This window comes from Kryptolebias marmoratus, linkage group LG6, assembly GCF_001649575.2.
Source record: "Kryptolebias marmoratus isolate JLee-2015 linkage group LG6, ASM164957v2, whole genome shotgun sequence".
NCBI classification, from domain to species: Eukaryota; Metazoa; Chordata; class Actinopteri; order Cyprinodontiformes; family Rivulidae; genus Kryptolebias; species Kryptolebias marmoratus.
The window spans coordinates 9,652,277-9,674,197 of record NC_051435.1 but is presented as its reverse complement, the minus strand read 5'-3'; the positions used below and the strand labels follow the sequence as shown (position 1 = coordinate 9,674,197).

The 21,921-nt window shown below is 40.3% G+C and overlaps 1 protein-coding gene across 6 annotated transcripts in view; it reads right to left on the bottom strand.

The window, feature by feature from the left end:
- Positions 1-21,755, bottom strand: part of LOC108240787 (protein FAM126B) — a 39,851-nt gene extending 18,096 nt beyond the window's left edge. Inside the window, exons 1-6 of one of the 6 annotated variants that reach the window (XM_037976178.1) lie at positions 21,562-21,755; positions 11,406-11,493; positions 8,093-8,177; positions 3,933-4,010; positions 1,764-1,865; positions 227-406 (exon numbers count right to left, since the gene is read on the bottom strand). In XM_037976178.1, the coding sequence (XP_037832106.1) occupies positions 227-406; positions 1,764-1,865; positions 3,933-3,983 (333 nt within the window). In that variant the 5' untranslated portion in view covers positions 3,984-4,010; positions 8,093-8,177; positions 11,406-11,493; positions 21,562-21,755. Of the gene's footprint in view, positions 1-226; positions 407-1,763; positions 1,866-3,932; positions 4,011-8,092; positions 8,178-8,393; positions 9,794-11,405; positions 11,494-21,561 lie in introns of those variants that run through there. The other 5 variants (XM_037976177.1, XM_017424547.3, XM_017424546.3 and 2 more) reach the window with 5 other exon arrangements.
- Positions 21,756-21,921: the final 166 nt, after the last annotated feature.

Here is a 21,921-nt window from a genome sequence, read left to right as displayed (position 1 = left end):
AACGAGAAATGAGACTTATGTGCAAATATGTATGATAGCACGGTTTCTAAACATTATCCCCCATTTGTTAAAAACAGCAGTGTTCATTTAAATCCCAAATCCAGGAATGAAAACAATCTACAGCTACAAAGGACCTCTGTTAAGCTAAAATCCTCCGGGCTTCACATTTAAAAGCCTCCTCAATGGGGAACTTTAATTCATTTCAGAGTTTGCCTTCGCCACCCACCAGGTTGTAGATGCCCAAGAGGAGGGCCTCGATGCAGCCGTTGCTCTGACGGTCCCTGCTGGCAGTGAGGCGAAGATAAACCCACACGAGTTCAGGCAAGAACTGCAGGGTGAAACGTCGCAGACGGTCCTCGGAGCTCCGGTACAGCTCGAACAGCTGGTGGCACACAGGCTCCAGCAGCTGGAAAGCAGGTGGGAAGACATGCGAAGCACAAACGTGTGAGATGTTAGTCACGCAGTCCTTAATAAGGCCTTTCAGAAGGACCGAACTGGAAATATCATAGCAAGAAATACACAGGTATTTCACACAGGTAAGGGCACTGTGTGAAACCTGCCAATAAAAACTGACATTTATAAACATAAACAAACTGGCAGCAAATCCCCTAAATGATATTCTTAATATACATAAACTTAAACATCCAGCAGGGTTTCTTTTTAATACATAAAAAAGACAATAAAAAAGCAAAAGAAAGTAACCTTTGTGTTCTTATTTTAAAAAACAAACAAGAAAAATAAACAAAAGCAGAAACGGAGCGGGTATTTAACCGTCTTTTATATTCAAACAAAAACAAACCTGATCTTGACCACAACACAATCAGATGGACAGATAAGAGGGAATCTTTTGTTGCCAGCCAATAGTGGGTAGTATCTGGAAGCAGAGGGGTGGAGGGGGTGATTTTCTACAATGGGAGCCTGGTCAGATGCATCCTCAGGGGAGCCTGCTGAGCTGTTGTGTTTACACTATTCAGGTCAATGAGCGTCCACGCTGCAGCGCTGTGGGAGCGCGCCTGGGTGTGTTGGGCTGTGGCTGACTGGAGAAATGAGCAGCAACTCATTAATAAACTTGGCAACTGCGTGGCCTCCCATTGCATCAGCAAAAACCTCCTTGCAATTCCTGCATCCCTCTCTATCACGCAAACACACACACACACGGGCCGGGCCACACATCCTCGACCAGGCGTTTCATCATTAATAGGATTGTGCGGCTCGACTGACAGCACTAATGGAATTTGGATCCCTGGATGCTTGACTCCTAAATTTTACCGTGAAATAGAAGGGAAATGGTGGCGCACACTGACTGCATCATTACAGAAAAAGTTCTGCCTCATTGTGTAGCTCAGACCTTGCTACAAAAAAATAAAAATCTATCATCATGTCCTTTAAAGGGAAAATATTAATACTGATTCTAATGCAACAGGAGCAGGACACATTTGTGTATTAGCATGTGAGTGAGGATGTGGCTTATCTGGTGAGGGCAGCAGATGTTCTAGTTTGTTTTTCAAAGCTCGATATGTGTATGTACCTGCATATGTGTGTGTGTGTGTGTGTGTATACAGTACACTGAGAACACAGTGTCCTATCTCACAGGTGATGTGGCTGCCGCTGCTACTGTGCCCTTTCATCAGACTCTGGCTGTGTTTTTATGTGTGTGTCCTGCAGCCACGGTTGTGTGTCAGTCTCCTGCTCAAAGCCAGAGCCAGATATTTTCATGTGAGTCACAAGCACAGCGAGCTCTGTGCGTGTCCACAGAGTCTCACCTCGTTGCCGGGGTCCTGGATGACTCTGTAGAGCGCTGGGACCAGGGACTTTTTTAGGTGAAGGCTGCCGGCGTAGCTGGGGATGCGGGTTTCTGGTAGGGACTGGAGCAGAAGGAAGCAGAAGGAAGCAGAAGAACTGAGTTAAGGCATTTTACTTCTCCACCACGGCTGGAGGGTAATGAGTGATCATGTTTTTGCCCATATCTGTGTGTGTGCATGCAATTAACTGTCTGTTGTCTCAGCAAAATATTTAATGAACCAGCAGACAGATTTAAAAAAACTCAAAATCTAATCACAGGATGTACATGTACAACTGTTAAGATTCAAGATGGTCGCCACAGCTAATTATCCTTGGCAAACAAAAAATGGCTACAACTCAGCCAAAGATATTGAGCAAAGATTTGATGAAGTAGTAGCTGAGTACCATCAACAACACCTACTTCAAGCTCTAGCTGATCAAACAATATCAGCTTTTTAAACCTTTGTCATCAACTATTGGAGCCAACTGCGTCTGTTAGCGAAATATCTCAGGATACACCAGGACTGTGAAGCTCAAGCTGGAGCACCAACTACTGCTGTTGTGTATTTATACTCCAGCTGTGATTATAAAAACTGTGTCAGCAACGTTAGTGAGGCTGTTTAAGGCCAAGTGGACGCAGACATGGAAGTACAGCGTTCTGATATAAAAAATTTTTTTAAAGAAGCACTTGAGTCAACAGAATGATGATGTCTGACGGGAACAAAATATCCTGGGGTGGCAAACTTCAAACAGTCAAGATTGAGTGCTGTCTGCGGAGATGGCCTCTCAGCAGGGCACTTCGGAGCAGGCAAGACACGCTGCGTTCTGTCCTCAAACGGACTTCTTTTTGTCCTCCTATCTTCCGTCCAATTTAACTCCATGACCCCGTTCCAAGTTTTAGGGAAATCTTACGACTAAAGAAAGCTTTTAGCAGTGAAACTGTTATTTGCAGTTCATAAACAGGAATGTGAGATTACCTCTTAACAATATTTTCAATGATTTCAGCGACTACTAGCCTTTAAAAAGACATTACAGCAGTAATCTTCCTTATAAAAAGTATCCATCTGGCCTGTATGCGGGTCTTCTTTATGCTGTTCAACAGATTTTTTTATCGTCACACTAAGCATGTGTTTTGCTTTAAGATATGTTAATAAGCAATTTCAACATTTTGACCGGCTCGATTCTTTTTTGTGTTCAAACAAGATTTCAATGTCTCACTTAAGCTGCACGCCTCAAAAGGCAACAGAACGACCATTTTATGATACATGTACCTTCAGCTTTCACATATGTCGAGTACTAAAAGGTGCAATGTTTACCTCTTATAGCATATTTAATTGAAACACTCATTCCAAGGCTGGTTACAAAAACATTCCCTGCTTCTCATCTTGATGTTAAATAACATCATAAAAAAATCTCCTGTGCATAAATACTATATCTCAGACAAACAGAAAGTGAATATAGCTTTTTATTTTGTTTTCATGACTGATCAGGTGTCGCAGATGAAATTATCCTGAAGCTAAAATTTACTGTAAAAGAATCAGAAGGTACTAGCATGTACTGTATGTTCAAAAAGAAGGAGGAGACTGAATCTAGACTTCTTCAGGGGAAATGAAAGTAACAAATTCTCAAATAAGTGCTTATTAAACGTGTATCAGAGAACAGAGCGCAGTGTGTCAAAGGAAAACTTAAAAGCTCGTCACATGACACTCTGTCATAATTTTCCTGAGTGCATTTGTCAGCTGTACCATTGTGACTCGTACGTCTTCACATAAAACAGACAATTTCCCCCAAAACCAAAACCTCCTACACAGAATGAAACTACCAAAGCTGACGTTTCAGCTCAATGAATTCTTGCAAAATGTACTTCATGGAGACAATATAAATTAAGTGTACCTAATAGTGAAATTTACATTTTTGTATAATCCAGAAACACCACACTGATGAGAGAAAATCTAACTGAATATCTGACCTTTAACCTTCCCTGAGTTTTTGCTTATAATCGATAACTTTAATAATTTACAAAGTATTGAAGCTCACATCTTTACACTCAGTCAGTTTAAAGCCATTATATCCACAGTTTATGTGGACAGCTCCTTGCAGGAGTATATTTCATGTCATGACCTGTGAACAGAGCAGAGGAGGGTCTTTACCTTGAATTCGGAGAGCCATTCTTCCACAACACCGCGCTCTGAACCCAGCATCTTCCTCAGAGACCCCCTCTTGGATGCCTGGTGAGCAGAAAGAGGAAGATTTGAAGAAAAGGTGACAGAAAAAAAAAACCCAACAAAAACAGAGTAAATACCGTTTACCATTTTCTGAAGAATGCTCAAGCTCCTGTTGTTTATTATTACTCTTCTGCGTAAGAGCTCATATTAGTTTCCACAAAGCCTCAGTTTACCGTTTTAATTTATGTCAGCATTGATTCAGGACAAAGCACGGTTTAATTTGAGACGAATAAAGGGTCTCTTAAGAAGAGGCATTCATATGCCTGTGACGAGGGAGACGCATTATGCACAAAAACAATCCCGTTCAGCGGGTGCCTGTCGGTGCTGAATAACCCAGCAGCCCATGAACACATAAGTGCACCATCATAGAAAATTATTCAGATTGCTCTGTGATTGTAATAAAGTTACCACTGTACGTGAAACTGAAAATTAATGAAGATGACTGCACGCTAACTGCATTGGAATAACAGTTTGAAATGTTTCGCCCTTTCAAACAAATCCTGATTGTAATAATTAAATTAAAAAAAAAACAATAACACGGCTGTTATTCCTGGCGTTAAATTCGCAGTAAAGCAGATGCAACGAGAACAAAGACAAGCTGGGTTCTGTGAGAGCTGATACCGATATTTGACACTCTTACATAACAAGTCGCTTCCACACACTAAGCTGTCGCGGCGGATATACGAAGACAGGAAACATCAGAGAGGTTGGTGGGAGATTCAGAATGACGGCTCGAATCTGAGACGGTCAAGCCTGTTTTTGTTGCTCATGTCTTGCTTTATTTCATGCTTTAGAGCTCAAGAAAGCAAGAGACCGTTTGTCTTTTACACGTTTTCATGCTGGAATAGAAGCAGCTATAACAAACTAAAAGGATATTTTGAACATAATGTGACTCTGGGCTGCAGCACACACACACACACACACACACACTGCTATCCTGTTCTCTGCTGCTTGGTGCTAAAATTAGAATGAGCAAACTGCACAAAAATAACAAGCCTCAGACCACTTCCCAAGGAAAATACAATACATTCTCACTTTAACCCCCTCCTCCCCCCTAAAGAAACGGTTTGCTGTGAACGTCTCAGCAAAAAGCAGCCAGTGGCTGTTTGTGTCGACTGATGAACTGAGCGAAGAGTCAGAGGACGCGGCGGCAGCGACTGTTTGGATACAGGCTGAAGGTGATGTTCCGATGAATCATTCACAGAGATGAACAGAGTTTCATTATGCAATGGCAGATGGACACAATGAAGCCAGCCTTTCCAACAATTTGACCGTTATAGTCAATTTACTGCCAGCAAACCTTCCAAGGAGCCCAAAGCCAAAAAATAAAAAATAAACATTTAAAAGAACAAACAAAGCCGAAATATTAGAGATCCTCACTGAATGTTGTATAGTTTAATGTTTGCTTTTGTAACATTTCCGCCAGAAACCAAACACCTTAAATTCTAAATTCATCAAAATCTAAAGTTAGCAATTAATATACAATATTCATAAATATTTAAAATAGACACTAAAGGTCTTCAGTGAAGATTGTTCCAAGGTTAAGGTGACTTAAACTTAACTTAAAGTCCTAATATAATGCATTTTTACCTGCAGTTCTTACAGAAAAGGTTTTCTCAGGAGTTTTACTTAATGTTAATATCAATTAAATCTCTTTTTACTGTCATTTCCAGGAACAAAAATCCAGTTAAATTCAGGCAGCAAGATGTTCTTTCACAGTGAACACCCTGATGCTGTGATCTGCATCCATAAACGCAGTCTGTGTATCAAACACCATCCTATAAATGGGTTTATACACACACTGTCACTGACCCTCATCTGCTTGTATTAATAGGCCTGAATTACACATTATTTTAGCTAAAGCTATTAAGTAGAAAACTGCTCTGGTTTTCCAGCTTGCCATGCTAACACTGCTCCCATAACAAGGATCAGGAGACGACAGAGTGTTAACAGACTGACTGCAGACGTTTCCGTGTTGTTCCAGCGATGTGCAAATTAACACAAGTGAAAAATCTCAAACCCCCAAAATATTGTAGGGATGTAAATAAGATGCATAAGCTTTGTGAAGGCAGTGCTGAAAATACAGTTTTACTTTTAATCCATAAGCCTGAAACGTCATAAAGTTGCATATGCACAGCTCCAAAGCCAACTCCCCTTTAAGCTACATAAACACGCCGGTAAAATCCTAATTTATTTATTTAGAAAACTGCAGCTTCTCTGCATTTGCATGTCTGTCTTTAATGCTTTACAGTTCATACAACAGAAAATGTTTAAATTCTTATGTTATTTAAATGTTCTAATGTTTCAGGTTATGCTAAATTGACTCAATATATGCACAAATATCAACAAAACAAGAACAAAAGCAGGGTTTATTTAATTTATGAAAAACAAGAATTAGATTTTGGATCAATTCAGTTGAACTGAGCTCTGACGACCTCAAGGAAGTTTGGAAATACAAACACTCATACTGGAGGTGGCAGCCAGGGTAAAGTCTGTAATTAATCAATTAAGGAGTGTCGTCATTTAAGAGTGTTTGGACTAAAATATACAGCAGTCACCAAAGGAAATGTGTTCCTGAGTGCTCAAGATATCAGGCTTAGATGAAGGTTTTATTTTCAATAAAAGACATCAGTAGCTGCAAGAAAACTGGTCCTAATTTGGACACAAGCCTCCAAAATATAACAAAATCACTGCACGTTAATGCACCTCCCTAAATCTGACTGGCAGCAGTTGTTTTTGCATAGAAGAGAACAACATAAAATCTCCAAAAAGTGTGTCTAATTTGCACAAACAAGAAGACTTGTTTGCATTGCTGCCTAAAGTGTTTTAACCCTCAAAGGTCTGAAAGTGCCAGACAGTTCAGTTTTTTTAATGAATCATCGTCTGAAATCTGAAAAACTGTTTGAAACTTTCCATCTGCATGAAAAGAAAGCAAAAGACTTCAGGCAAACCCCCTAACTTTCATTTTTCGATGTTGCTGACAAGTAAATCCGTACAAAACAAAAGTAAATTACTTGATTAAAAGTAATCTCACAGCCTGTACTCACAGGAGCTGTAAGAATAGTGCTTCTTTTTTTCTGCTGGTTCCATATTGCAGCTGACATGATGTGAAGTTTGAGGAGAAATCCAGTTTTAGAGCATGAAAGACTTTTCTTTTCTCTCCCCCACATTTTACATAAATGCATCCTGTTTCAGCAGGACTTTGACTTTTCTTTTAAAACAAACAGAAGACATGTAAATTTAAACCCACATCCAGAGGCAAATATTGAACTTGGCCCGCCCGCCGTTCCCTGCGAGAGTTACGAGGCATTCACGATTAACGGCAGTATTTACAGCAGAGGTTACTGTTTAAACCAAACCAGTCATAAATGATTCAAAAACTCAGTATGGTAAAGATAAGCAAGAAAAATGTTCCCAAAAGAAGCTCGGAGGAGCAAGAAAACCAATTTGTTGCCGGGTTAGAAGGGCAGAGGGGATGATTATATGAACCAGAGGAATCTTTTTGTGCGAGCACTTTCTAAAATATGAGTCTGTGAATTGAAAGGCTCCATTTAGTCAGCTTGTTCAGCCCTTTAGAAAAGGCTGACTCATTCATTTCCTCCGGCTTGTCAGGCTGTCAAAGACCTATTGGAACGTCGGGGCGGGCTGGTGAGAAAGTTACCATGAGAACAGCCACCAAATGACTCTCAGACACGTCAAATACTCACCGACCGTAACTGATCATTTCGTTTAAAAAAAAAAAAAAAAAAGAACAGTTCTGATCAAATTAATCTCAGACAAGAACTGATAACGTCAAAGTCGCTTTGAAAGAGCAAAATTTGTTTCCATCTTCCACTCTGGTTTCGTTTCATATTTTAATGAACAAACGAGAAAAACAAAACAAAAACCACTTCACTTCAACAGCAACAACATAAGGAAACAAATGAACAAAAAAAAGGATCTAAAGAGATCTACAGAGAAATAAATTCATATTATAGTCTACATTTTAAAGAAATGTGCTAAAAAACATTTGTTTATTGAGAACAAAACCCAGAAGAACATATCAGATCATTTTCGAGGCATGCCTCGGACTCCCATGTGCTCACCTCAGCGTCCCAGAACTCAGACCTCCACAGGGAGATGGAAATGGTTTTCCACGGAGCCACACATCTGTCACTCTATGAGGGTCACCTGCAGCAACAAAAGGGGGGGAAAGAAACCATAAATCAACTCATCCGTGAGGCCATCTGAGCTAAAATAGAGTCATATTGATTGAGTTTAATATTTAACAGTTATTTCTATTCAGAATCTGTTAAACTTTATGTGTGGAATGACAACCAGGCCAGAAACTCCAGAGTGCTTTAACTCAGAAAAATGGAAATGCATAAAGATAAATAAACAACATACCCAGACAGAACTTCTGTCATCCATCCATCCATCCTCCATTAAATAACTAGAAGCACTCAGAGAGCGCAAACCTCCACCAAGGCCACAGCGATCCGGTTCATGATCCGGTTCATGATCCACCAAAATTTAATCCATTCTTTTTTTGTGACAACTCCAACATTTCCTGATAATTTCACCCAAATCTGTTCATTAGTTTTTACCTGATTTTGCTAACAGACAGACAAATATAGATGAAAAATACTAAGTCGAGACAACAAATGCAGCTGATGACACCCAGCAGATGGTTGCTCCAGCAGATTAATAAAAATACACAGGATATTATTTTATTTCTTTCATTTCTTTAATCTAAAAATGCAAAAAAAAAAAAAGGTTTTCAGGTTTCCCATTGTTGCCCAGTACCAGCCCGATGACCAACTTTTGGATCCACACCTATAATGTGTACAGAGTTCAACAGAACAAACCAAGGTTTTTGTGGCAGATAAGAAGATGACACACGACAAAAAAATGTCCGATATCAAGAGAAGCACAAAGTGCCGCTTCACTGAACAAACCTTAGATCAGCGAGTCATGGAAATCAGATGTGACAAGCGTCTTTACCTGCTGGAAGCTGTGATCGAAGTGTTTGCTTTACGTTGTCAGAATAAATGACTCATCGAAACTGGTATGGTAACAGTGGCTTCAAATGTAGTAAAATAAGCAGCAGCGGCAGCAGAGACAGACCACGTGTTGGATGACAGAATCAGCCATCTGGGGTAAAAACGTGGTTTCAGTCAGGAGTTCCTGTTCGTCTCTTTATCAGGAAATTATTGAGTCACCAAGAAATGCATTCAATTTGTTTCCACAGCAGAAATTACATGGCATGTTAAAAGAGTTCAGTGAACTTTGGATACTTTTGCTTTAAGTTCACATAGCATACATACACAGCATGTTGTTAGTATCTTTAGGTATGGAGGCTAAAGCGCTAAACAGCTCAGCAAGACTTCAGAAATGACATGGGATTTTTACATGAATCACCGCAAGAGTGAAATTAGCTAGAAACTGGCGTTCTGTTTGATTATACAGCTAACTATTAGACAAAACAAAAGCCAACATAAACCTAAATATTTTCCTTGCCTAAAACAGGAGGTAAAAGACCTCATTTTTCAGATTTAACTACAAATATAACTGACTGCTCTTATGTCTGTCCGCTCTTTTTTCTTTTACAGTTCAGGCTGCATCATCTCCATCAAACCCATCAAGTAAAATTTGCACAACATTAGAACGGAGTAAACACCTCAGGTTTATTCAGGAAATCCACGCAGCGTCATTTGAACTCCAGTCGTGAGTTTTGCAACAGAAACCCCAAAATATATCTTATCTGCATCAAAGCATTAGCAAATTAAACCACAGTGACGTAACACCGGAAGATTTTGAGGCACAGCTTACCTTTCAGATAACCACAAAAACAGAAATAAAGCAATGATAGTGCCAATTACACAAAAAGCTACAGCTGAGTAATCAGAAAAAATGACAATAATTTTCCATCTGAGTACAACAAATAAGCTGGTAGTTTCTCTTGTAATAAAGCAGTGTTCCTCCCTGCTCTGCAATCGTCTCATCTCTGTTTCTAAATGTCAACAAGGTTCGGCAGCCTGTTGTCACCGTTGGCTAAATACGTCATGCACCTAACGAAGCTCGGAGAATAACAATCAGCAAACTTTCCTTCAAGGGCTGCTCTCCCTGTATGCAGGACCTGCTCATTGTACCGTGGCGGATCTCCCGAGGGAATAGAAGAGTGCCAGCCCATCCTGTTTACGACACTTCAAATCCCATATCACAATTACACAGCTTGACACACCGCTGACTAGAACACAAGGGCAAAACAAAGCCAGCAAGTGGATTTTGTTCATTTGGTTTGAAGACGGGGAGTTCACGTACAATACGCTACTTTGTGATTCGGCCAGGCTTGTCAGAAAAAAATGTATTTCCTAAACACTGGGAAAACCGAGCTATGACGACACACACTCATTTTTAGTTAAAACAAACAGCAGCAACAAAACAGAACAAACAAAGAACAGAGAAATCCTTTTCTGTCTTATAAAACACTCTGCAGTGACCTTAGAAAGCAGTACAGTAAGATCTCTCAGACTCGGGTCATCGAGGGTGTTTACCATCCTAAAATATTCACAATGGTGTTGCCATGGTGACGTTTACTACATGCAGCTTTTACAGATTCATCACCTCTGTCATTTGCTTGTGGGGTTTTCAGTATTCTTGCAGGTATTTCGTCACAGATCCCAAAAAACTGCTAATTTTATTCTCCTTTAATAAATTATTTAAATTTGGATTTTTTACAAGCTCAATAAGAGATAAAAAAGGTAACAATTCAGCCACTCAAGTTGCACAACTTTGCTGTGCGCCGCCTCAGAAAAGATAAAAAAATTATTATAAGACCAAAGGTAAAAATAAATATCGAGGTTCCCAACTAGTCCTCCAGAAAATATTGCAACAAGTTGTCGAAGCTGCAAGACAAAGCTCAGAAATCTTTGAATGTGATTGATTTTTGAGCTGAGAACTTTAGCAGCCTTGTGAATAAATACTGAACTTATTAGTTAACCCAGCGGTTCCCAACCCTGGACCTCGGGGAACACTATCCAGCATGTTTTCATTGTTTCCCTGCTCTTCAGCTGCTCTTCAAGTTCTGCAGAAGGCTGTTAATCGTTCGCTCATTCAAATCAGGTGTGCCAACACAGGGAAACAACTAAACCATGCATGACACTGTTCCTGGAGGACCAGGGCTGGGAACCACTGAGTTAACCCTCCTGAAGCCCTCCAAAGAGAGAGAGATAGAGAAGTCCTTGTGACTTCAGGTCAGGTGTTATGTTGTTTTTTAAGTGCTTTAGAGATAAAGTGGTATGGTACAGTAATTTGACTCGAAGGCCACGGGAGGGTTAAGCTGGTGAATTAAAAAAAATTTCTCCGTCCAATCAGTTAAATCAGGCCAAATCCAAAATGACAACCAAAGATCATCACCCTGAAAGCTGCGTCCTAGCTGCTGTGCGTGGGCGTACCACTTTATTTTGTCACGTCCACCCACATGTGTTCCTTTTCTGGCGGCCACCTGCACACACAAAGCAGATGACAGCTGTAGGCAGTGAACCAAAATACTGCGGGACTTTTTAAGACAATCACTAAATATGGTAGGAGTCACAGCTGGAAAACAGAAAGTGATGCCATGCTGCTGTTTGGTGTTTGAACATTACCAACAAACCATCTTAAATAAAATGGGATAAAACAAGTAGAAAGGAACAAACTACTGACTTTATCTTTAGGTGGCACATAAGTGGCAATCCATCAATCTGAACCATTACAAACCTGAGATAAAGGCTCAAGTGATGACACTTCACACTCATCATTCATTACAGAAAGCTGACTCATATTTCTGAGTAATGCACTCATTATCCAGAGTAAACAAACAAGTTCAGCAAAGTACGAAAACAGTCTTCACCTCTGCTGCACTTGGAGCGGCGGAGATAATTTAATCCTGATCTACAGTCCAAACACACTTCCTGTTACTTACTGACAAAAGATAAACCAATCAACTCAACTCTGAGCTTGTATTAGATCTCCGCTTCAAACGAGGCGCCACAATTAAACTTCCTCTCATTCACATCAGAGCTAAAAAGAAAAAGCTGAGCTTGGTTCAGAAAGCTATTTCAATTTCTGTGCAACGCAGAAAACACACAAACATAGCTGTTGGTTATAGTAATATGGTCTACTTCTACTGGACGTTTGGAAAGTCAATATCAAATCCTAAATATCCTTAATACAGTATAGAAATGTTGCCCTTAGAAGGGATTTTTTTAAGATAAAGTGTTTTTCTTGGTAGTAGATGGCTCAGTCTATGTAAAATCAAATCTAGTGATGCTAAAAAAATTATAATCGGAGTTACATAAAAAAAACATATGTAATCTCGAGGGAATTAATTGAAAATAAATGCTTTTATGATAATGAAGAATCAAAAATACCAATGTTAGGAGAGAAAAAATGTAAAAAGAAGCTTGGGTGAAATATGTGGCTTTATGTCCGTCTGTCTCAACTCGTTGGTTCTGCCCTGAATGAGCAGAGCCAGGTTACAAGTCTGAGCCGGGGATTTTTCAAGGTCAGCTTAGCCCAGTCAGCCATGAATTATTAAACTGAAGGAAGCTCTGTGGCTGCACCGCTAGGGCCAGCTCTAACACCATACTCATTCCTTTAGGTTTTATCATCAATATTTTTGTTATTATTATTTGTTTGGGACCATTACAAACTAACTATGTACAGTGACAACTCATGGTAAAATGCCGTTGTAAGTGTAAGTCACCTTTGCAAGAATATTACAGCGCATATTTAAATATTAACCATTATGGATGAGTAGTTTTGGTTTTACAAGCAAAAATAATAATGATAATAATGGTTGGAATAAATCTTACAGCGATCCAAGTTAGGAGAGTATGACGGTACTGGAGTGAATTTGTCTCTGTGTCAGTGTAGGTAATTATAGTAACACTTCTTTCCTCTCATAGACTTTGCTGTTGGATAATGACACACTACCCAGGGCACAAATGATCAATTGCCGTGCCTGACTCCTATTTTCCATCCCAACACTCTTTGTCATTCGGGTCAGGCTATTTTGGGGATGATGTGTAGATGTGAGCAGTGAACGATGAGTCTTGATCAGATCTGCACATGAATTTGCTCCACTGCACGAGTAAGTCAAACACACACACACTTTCCCTAGTTAGGGGGCTTAACTCTATTACCTGACTACAGTGATTCAGTCTGGTGTAATCTGCTGTGCTCCTATCAATAGTAACAACAACCAGCCACTCACCTGCAGCAAAGGCTTTCTGCTCGGAAATAGAACAGGGTGTATATATAGCAAAAATTACACTGGAAAACGATCCAATAGGAAAATCTTCCACAGAGAATATTGACTCGATACAATTAAGAGAGACAAAACCAGTCGGGTACTTTTACACCTCAGTGAAACACTAACTGAGTTAAAAGACTGAGAGTAAAGGTCAAAAACAGGCAGGCCACAGCAACTGAAGTCAATATGTCCCAGAGTGAATCAATAGCGCTGCTCATGGGACACGCAGACAAAGACTTGGAAAACAACTTCTCTGAGCACATACGTGTCAAATTTAAAACAGGATGAGAATAGCACATGCACAGAAGATGTATAGGTGGAGGCACAGAATCAAAACTTGGCTACTGTAGGGCCCTCATTCTTCTCTTATCGCTCATAGGCCAAGTTGGGGGAACCGAGGCATACGTACATCCCGGGCTAAATTTAGCTCTGCTGCAGCTGCAGGGCCAGACGTGTTGGGATGGGCTGTGTTGCACTCAAACACACACACACATACAGGGTTCCACCAAATAGATTGGGTTAGCTGCAGCACAAAAAAAAATGCACAGGTGACTGCTAACAGCATCCTGCTAACCTGCCTTCACCGCTCCTGAAGCTGGAATATACAAATGCTTTCAATGCAAATGATGTGTGTACACACACCCGTGTATGGGCTAAACACACATGCTGACTGAATCCAGGCCACTCCGAGCATGCTGTAGCAAGCTCACCAAAGCATTTCATCACTAAGATAAATGGGGAACAAACAAAGAAGTGTGATTTATGCGTTTCCCAAGTCTATTCTTCTGTTTCCCAAGTGAGTTCCTATAAGTAGAGCATCCTATAACAACAGCTGCCATGTAAAAGATTAGAGAGGGCTTTACTTACAGTAGGAAAACATGTAACAGTAATATGATACATAAAGCCATTTCCTGTAAAGTTAGTAAATGTTTCTTTTTCTTGCAGACCAGGTCAAATGTCCCTAAGGACAAAAATAAAGCATAAACAGAAGGTCACAATGCTCAGTTACTGGCACTGGGTTAGAGGTTTGGTTTATACTATGAACTTTTGAACTGTAATATTGGCTTTTCTTGGACTCCAATATAGTGAACAACATTTGGAATGATCTACTCATATCAAGTGACCAATCTGAACATCCTAAAAGACGATGATAAAGCATAATAAACATCTAGGGGTTTTACCAAATGCAAAATGCTTAAATAAGTTTGTTAAAGATGGGTACATCCTGCTAACACAAGCGTAAGAAAAGTTTCCCCATTTCAAACATTAGCAACATTTTAGCATGATGGACACAGAACTGTCCAGAATCTCCCCTGAATGCTCAATAATCCATATTTTCTGGATATTTATGAGAGTTTAATCATTTTGAATGGCCCATGTTAGTCAGACCACGCATTGGGAATGAAAGTCAGCTGTCAGCTCTAGTGTAGCCAAGTATATTATTTTTATATATATATCAAAATGAACCTCATCTCTTTTTAAAAGCTGGAAAATGTCTGATTTTATGAAGAAGGTGTGCACACACTTGCAGCCCTGAGCGCAGCACCCTAGTAGAAAATTTGTGCGTGAGCCCGGCCCGAATGTTGTGTTACTCCCAACACTGAGTCAGAGCCAATAAATGTCTGCATCTGCTGCAAAGTCATTCACATGGGATTGTTTATCTATTAAACACGGAACTGGAAACAAGGCTGGATGGCAGAGGGTGTCAGTGGGATTTTTGACCAGTTTAAAACCAAAAACTGCTGTAGTGTTTAATTAAATTATACAGAACAGCTGTAAACAATGTAAATGAGCCATAAGGTAGAGGGGGTTTTTTTTAGTGAAAGAGTTGGCAGTCAGAAAATTGAACAGACACAGGACCAATAATCCAAAAGTTTTTAGCCCTGCTGGTGTACTGTGCTCTAAAAAAAAAGAAGCCAGACGAAGGAGTTGTACTGCCGTGAAAGCTGACAAATACTCAACTAACAATGAGCCAACTTGAGCTTTCAGCGCACGCCAAAACATTAGATTGCCATCAAGCTGAAACCACAAGCTCTGAAAAGAAAAAAAAAGAAGAAACTGATGATGGGTGCAGGGGGTGACAGGGGGAAGTACCTCATATGATTGGAGAGCTGCGAAAGTGTCAATTAAATCCAGCAAGAACCTCAACTTCCTCCGACTCAGTATGCACATTATAGATATTAAACCGAACTAATTACAATAATATAAAAAAACAACAGCAGCATGGGTTGACTCTATTCATTGAGCTGAACTGCTGCAAATAAATCACATTAGCTGGAGAATGACAGAGTTCTGCAAGCATCTGTAGCCAAGCAAATAAGCATTAGCCACAGAGTTTTGGCCAAACTTTTTCTTCCTAATGAAACACTCAATCACTGCATGCATTAAGATGTCAGACATTTAAAACAACAAAAAGAAATCTTTAACCATCTGGGTTTCTCATATATTTATTGTTATAAACTCCTGGAAGCAGATCTGTAGCAAAAGCCTCCATTTTCCTTCCCCTTCTTTGCCATCATACGCTCAAAACAAATAACTGGGAATGATTCAAAGGCTCTCTGAAATCAACCAGGCTTTGGCATCTGCTCAACTTCAGAAGGAGACCGAGTCGTGACCAGCAAGCTGAGCAGGAAAATACAACGCTGACCGACAGGAAGGTAGAGCCCAGCGTGGAGCAGGGAGGACGATGACCCCATTATTGTGGCTTTATCACACTGTGCATACTGCCGTATCAATAAATGCAAAGCCCCATTTCCCTGCCGTGTACACGTGCATTCTGACTCTCTGTAAATTAAAGGGGGGATGGTTCAAGGGTCTTTTAGCCTTATCGTACAACTCGTGATAAGGTCAACAGCAGGATGTGTCGTTTCCCTCTGCACAAGAATTCCAGCAAGCATTTCAAATGCTTCAAATTGCAGGGGCGCAAATTTCTTAGGGGATTAGAATTATATAAAACATAACTGGAGGTTGTTTTATGAAGCAGGAATAGTGGCTCAACAAGGTAACTTCAGGTTCAACTCTTAGTTTACAGAATCATAAAACTGGTTTATAATACTGGAAAGAAATGGATACACTAACAACTACAGTCTCTTCTCTCCTCCATCTTAATCAGTATTAATTAATTTTCACATCAAAATGTTCAGCGTTCAGTTTTCTTCCTTCCTTTTAAAGCTGCATAGTTTTCACTCTGCTACAGAGGTCATATTTGTTCATAACCCCTTTATTTCGTAGTAATACGATGCTCCAGATCCATGATTCTGATTGGTCATCTGTGTTGACTTACAGGTTAAAGAAGTTCATTGTATCAGCCAGTCTGTTAGGTCAGACAACCTAAAGATTACATGATTATGCTGAAACTGAATCCTGGTGTTGCAAACAGGAACATTACTTTGTTAAACCACTTGTTTAAAAGTCAGCAGCCAAAATTCTTTGTCTTTGAAACTTTAGATAAGCTTTGCATATTTCAGCCAGAGGGTCATTACAAATCAACATCAAATTTGTCACATAAAAATGTAAAATAAAATGGATCTGATGTAGTTTTGTTGCACGTTGGTAACTACTGAGGTAGGATGGAGGTCTGAAACTGATGCGCTGGTGATGATGCATTACAAAACGCACTGATCTTTCTAGTAATTATCACTCATCTTATTTTGTGATGAAGGCCCGATGTGTGTAAGCGCTCATCGATGTGCTGCTGAGCTGCTTTTGTTTGGTCTGTGTGAGTTATCGAAGGAGAACAATAGCAGCTGAGCAAGGGAGTATTGTTTTTTTATTTATTTTGTGATGATATAAAGCAAAAACTATTTCAGAAGGCCTACCGCTGTGATGCTGTAAGTATTAACCAAATGTCTAATGAGGAGAAACAAAAAAAACAGCACAAGATTAATTAGCAGCATATCTGCCAACATTAGCAAACTTGACAGAAAGTTACACACATCTGAACAAAATGTATGAATTTAAGATAAGATAGCGTTGCAAAAAAAGGAGAACTAGCAATTTTATTATTTACATGTATCATCAATAACATCTCCTACAATAAACACGTGACTGGAAAACCTGTTGAAATGAATCTATTTGCTGTTTAAAGGCAAAGAGGTGGATTAAAGTTTAACCGCTCGTCCTGCCAACACAGAACGGATGAATAATGGAAAGATGCAAATGAAGAACTCACCAACGTGAACCAAAGCAGATGAAAAGCCTGAGCCACAATCAAGCAGCCATGCTGTACAGCAGGACAATGATCAAGACTCTACTTTGACTGTGAGCATGTGTGATATTCATCCACTAATGCATGCATAAAAAAAAAAAACTACAACAACAAAAAATTATTGACAAAAACAAACAAAACCAGAACTGCAAGTATTAAAAACTGGATTTAGTTCAGTACTTTACAATCTTTTGTTCACATTTTCTTGCAGTTCTTTATTTTAAAGATGTCTTACTTTAACAATATTTATTAATATAAATATATAAATATAAATGTCACAACAGATTTTTTGCCATAACTCAGGTAAAACAGAAGAAAATCTAATGAGTCTGTAATATTTTAACAACAGACTAATCTATTTAAATCCAAAAATTCTGAATTTTACTTTCTGTGCTGCATTTAAAAGAGTCAAAATGAAATTGCTGGTTTGTTTGGTTCTTTGTACCAAACCAAACATTTGATGAGCATCACTGGATTCATGTAGTCAAAGATAAAATAAATATTTAGCTGTGGAAAAGCACAACTCTGGAGAACCACAACTCCATGATAGCTGGGATGATGAAAGGATGGAAAGTTTTAGCCTGACTGAGCAAAACTTTGTGTTCGAGGGCTGTGGGAAATTTAGTATATTTGCACGATAGGTCATACTGCAAAAGCAGCAGAACCAAAAAAAAAAAAGGAGGTGCAAAAATAGCCTCATAAGCAAAGAAGAGTCGAATATAGCAGCATTTAAATTTACTATCCTTGTAACATAATCACAATCTGTGTGCATGTATAACTTTACAAAGTGAATATTCTGACCTGTCAATCACTGGGGGATAAAAGAAGAGGGTTAAATCGTGACTGAAACACTGATAGTTGAAGTCTTTGGTGCATGAGAGTACAGATATCGTATCATGCTGATCTGCTTCCTGTGTACTCTTGTTTGGCTTACAGAGAAACATGAACATCATGGAGACAGCCAACACACACGTAGCTCGTACCTGGCAGAGCTGTGAGTCAGCAGCTCTCTCTCAGCACGCTAACCACACATCCAGCTGACTGCACGCAACACAACTACATCGTATTTACTGGCTACTAAGTAAAACTACGAGCCAATTTCGATGCTAAGATGGCGTAAACCGGTTTATGGTAAGACGACAGGGGGAAACCGTAAGGTTCCTGTTTGGTTGCTGGGTCTCATGGAGCGCAACAACATGGAAATCCAACCTTTTCTGTTCAGAGGAAGGACAGGGGGGGTTGTCTGTCTGTGTGACTCTGTGGGAGGGAGTACTGTACAGTGGAAAATACTCCACACTGCTAATCCATGCCAGGGTAATTACAGCTTTGATCCTCTGTGTGTGTGCACATCACAGTTGCTGGGAGGGAGCCAATAAAACAGTGGGGTTCAATGCAGTTATAGATTATTATTATTGTGGTTTAGAGATGCCTCAGCATGCTCGCAACTGGAGCAGTAGTGCAACCACTAAACAAATCTGACTATTATTAGTCAGCTCAAATACATTATGCGCCATACAAACCGAACGCAGAACTCATAGGAGTCATTTCATAGAGCACACAGTCCTGTTGCAGCCCTCTAAAAGCTTGTCAAACGTTGCTCAGATGAATAGGTTACCACACCGGGCAGCACATGAAACTTAACTCCTGAAGACAGAGACACAGATTCTGTGAGTACATGGAGTTTCTGTCTAAAATAGGCCACAACTCTGATGATAGCCTGGTCCCAAAACACACGGTGGAAAAGATACAGCAAGGGAGGAGGAAGAGGAGGAGGATGACGGCTGAGGATGAGCAGCAGATGGCATGGAATTATCTAGATCTTCAGCTCTACATCTTTTGGCTATTACATCATTACTTTAATGGCAGCTTACTTTTCTAAACCAACGTGACTTCAGGCAGCGTTTAATTAATTCACTGGTTCAGAGGTAGAAACGGCTAGATGACAACGGGGAAAGACAACCAGAAAACAATTCAGCAGGAGCAAACAAAGCCGATAAAAAGGAGCACGAGCGTTTGCTGATGTAGGGAGGGTTGTTGGTCACTTTTAGTCGTGACTAACTTATTGAAGGAAAGTTGATTAGGCAGCGTGGGATAAGCCTAAGTGTGCATGTTAGCAGCTGTCCAGCTAATCTAGATGCAAACTTTAAATCAACAAGCTGCCCAAGTAATACTCAAAAAACAAGGCCAGCTACAACATAATAACCTCCTGCCTAATTTCTATAAACCCGATTTACCATCAACATAGCTCAGACCAATCAGACAATAAAGAAAGCCAATCTGGAGGTGTCCCAAAGTGTTAGCCGTACAGATTCTTCACTGTGTGGGGTTTATGTGAGTGATATATAAGGGGGTGTTTGAGGTCGAGTGAACACCTCAGGCTTTTTAAGAGATGGCCATTGCTGAGCTGTTGTTAGCAAGGCCCAAAGCTGTCTTATTAGAGGCGGTTGCTACTGTAACAGAGCACTGTTAACATGTGGAGGGGTGGATTTTTCTGGAGAACTATTTAGGCAGCCAGTAAGTTTCAAAGTAGCATCTGCATGAATGACAAGAAGCAGATTTTGCCCAGTTGTAGTATTGCATTGTAACAATGTGAGGAGTGATACTCATTTTACATGACTGTGGTCATGTTATGACTGATCGAGAAATAGTTATTTACCTAACAGCAACTTAGACAAGTAATGCAACCCTTTTTGAACAATCAATTTCACCTGAAGGTTATCTAACAGGTTAAATTAAAGAATGTACAGACTTCCACTGGGGCTGTGCCTTAACATACCATCCAAAAAAACACTGGGATAACTCTTGCATAATCAAAAAGTGTTATTTAGAAAAATCAATATCATAACAACAGGTATATACCCTAGCAGCACATTGAGAGGGAGGGTCAGAGCAGTGTGTTCGCATCCATTGACAATTTAGTACCCCAAAAAACAGAACCTACATCCACATAATGAAGGTGGTTTAGCCACATGAAGACAAAGCTTTAACAAAGCACAGTATCTTATCAAATGTGCAGGAAAACAGTTACTGCTCAAAGTGTAAAGATAAAAAAACACGTCACAATCTGAAACAAAATACATTGTACTACAATCTGACAAAGAGGAAACACAAGCAGCTGGAGTTCAAATGTAAACAAATGACCCAAACCCAGAAACGCTACCGTAATCACCAAGTTTACTGTAAATGACAGGAAGACCAAGCAATTCATGGACTTTACCAGTGCTGTTACTGCCTGAACAAAGTTATGACCCCTTATCCATACCATGTTTACAGTGGGGCTCCTGTCCTTTGTTTACATTTGTATTTAAAACCTAAAATCAGCTTCATTAGATGGCAGCATTGTGCAGACTCATGAAGAGCTGCAGGCTCTTATAATTATTAAACTTCTGTTACATAGTTGCCAATATCGTGATTGCAAATGTCCTGAAGATATCGTGATGTAGGCGAATATCGCTAACCCTTTACTTCCGCTTTTATTTTTCAAAATAAGAGTTTGACTCGTTTGTGGAGCTCGCCTTGAGTGGAAGCGTACTGTAAACATTTAAGATGATGATGGTGTGCAGCAATAACAACTATCAACACATCATTTGTTTCTCCCTAAAAAAAATAAATAAATAAAAAACACCGACGCTAACTAACCAGTTTAACGAATGGTTACGCGGCTCTGCTAGCTAGTTAGTTAACTGTTAGCTAACGGGTGGATGAACCTGTGCGCCACCGTTAGCTGCTGCCTTAGCTCGGCTCGCATTCCGTTAGCATGCCCCTTCTTGTCAGCAGCTGGGGAACATCCTCATCAGTCGTGACCAGGCCGAGGCGGCTGTGAGGCTGCTGGCGGCCAGGCGAGCCTCCAGCGCCGGAGCATCTGCTGTGCGTGTGGTCCCCGAGCAGCGGGACAGGGCACCGCTTGTTCTGGGCACGACCTGGCGCTGAAGCCTCCTGGCTGCGGGGTTTGCATCCACTGGTGTCCCAAGTCACCAGCAAGCTACCTCCCATTTTTACTGGCTGCATGGGAAAAATAAAATCCCTAATGTGTGTGTTTTTATTCGGCAACAGTGAAATTAAATACTCACTCGGGCTGAGGATGGTGAAGCAGCCGCAGCACGGTGACTGAAACAGGAAGGCAGAGGAGGTGTTTGCCCAGGGCGGTCACTCAGGTCGACTTCTGAGCTTCAAATGAGCTCCCCACACTGCAATGGTGCTGAAAGACACCGACACCCGATTGGCTGGACCGAGCGGAACCCAGCGAACCGCAGGGGAGGGGGAGGAGCGGCGACGCGTTCAGGTCCGTGGGAAAACTCAAAACCGTGACTTCACCCGCGTTAAAACTCAAAACACAGCCGCAGGCTACATATTAAAGTGAATAAACATGCAATTAAGATTGTTACCAGGGGTGGAAATTAAAAATTTTGTCCACCAGCCATAGTGGCTGG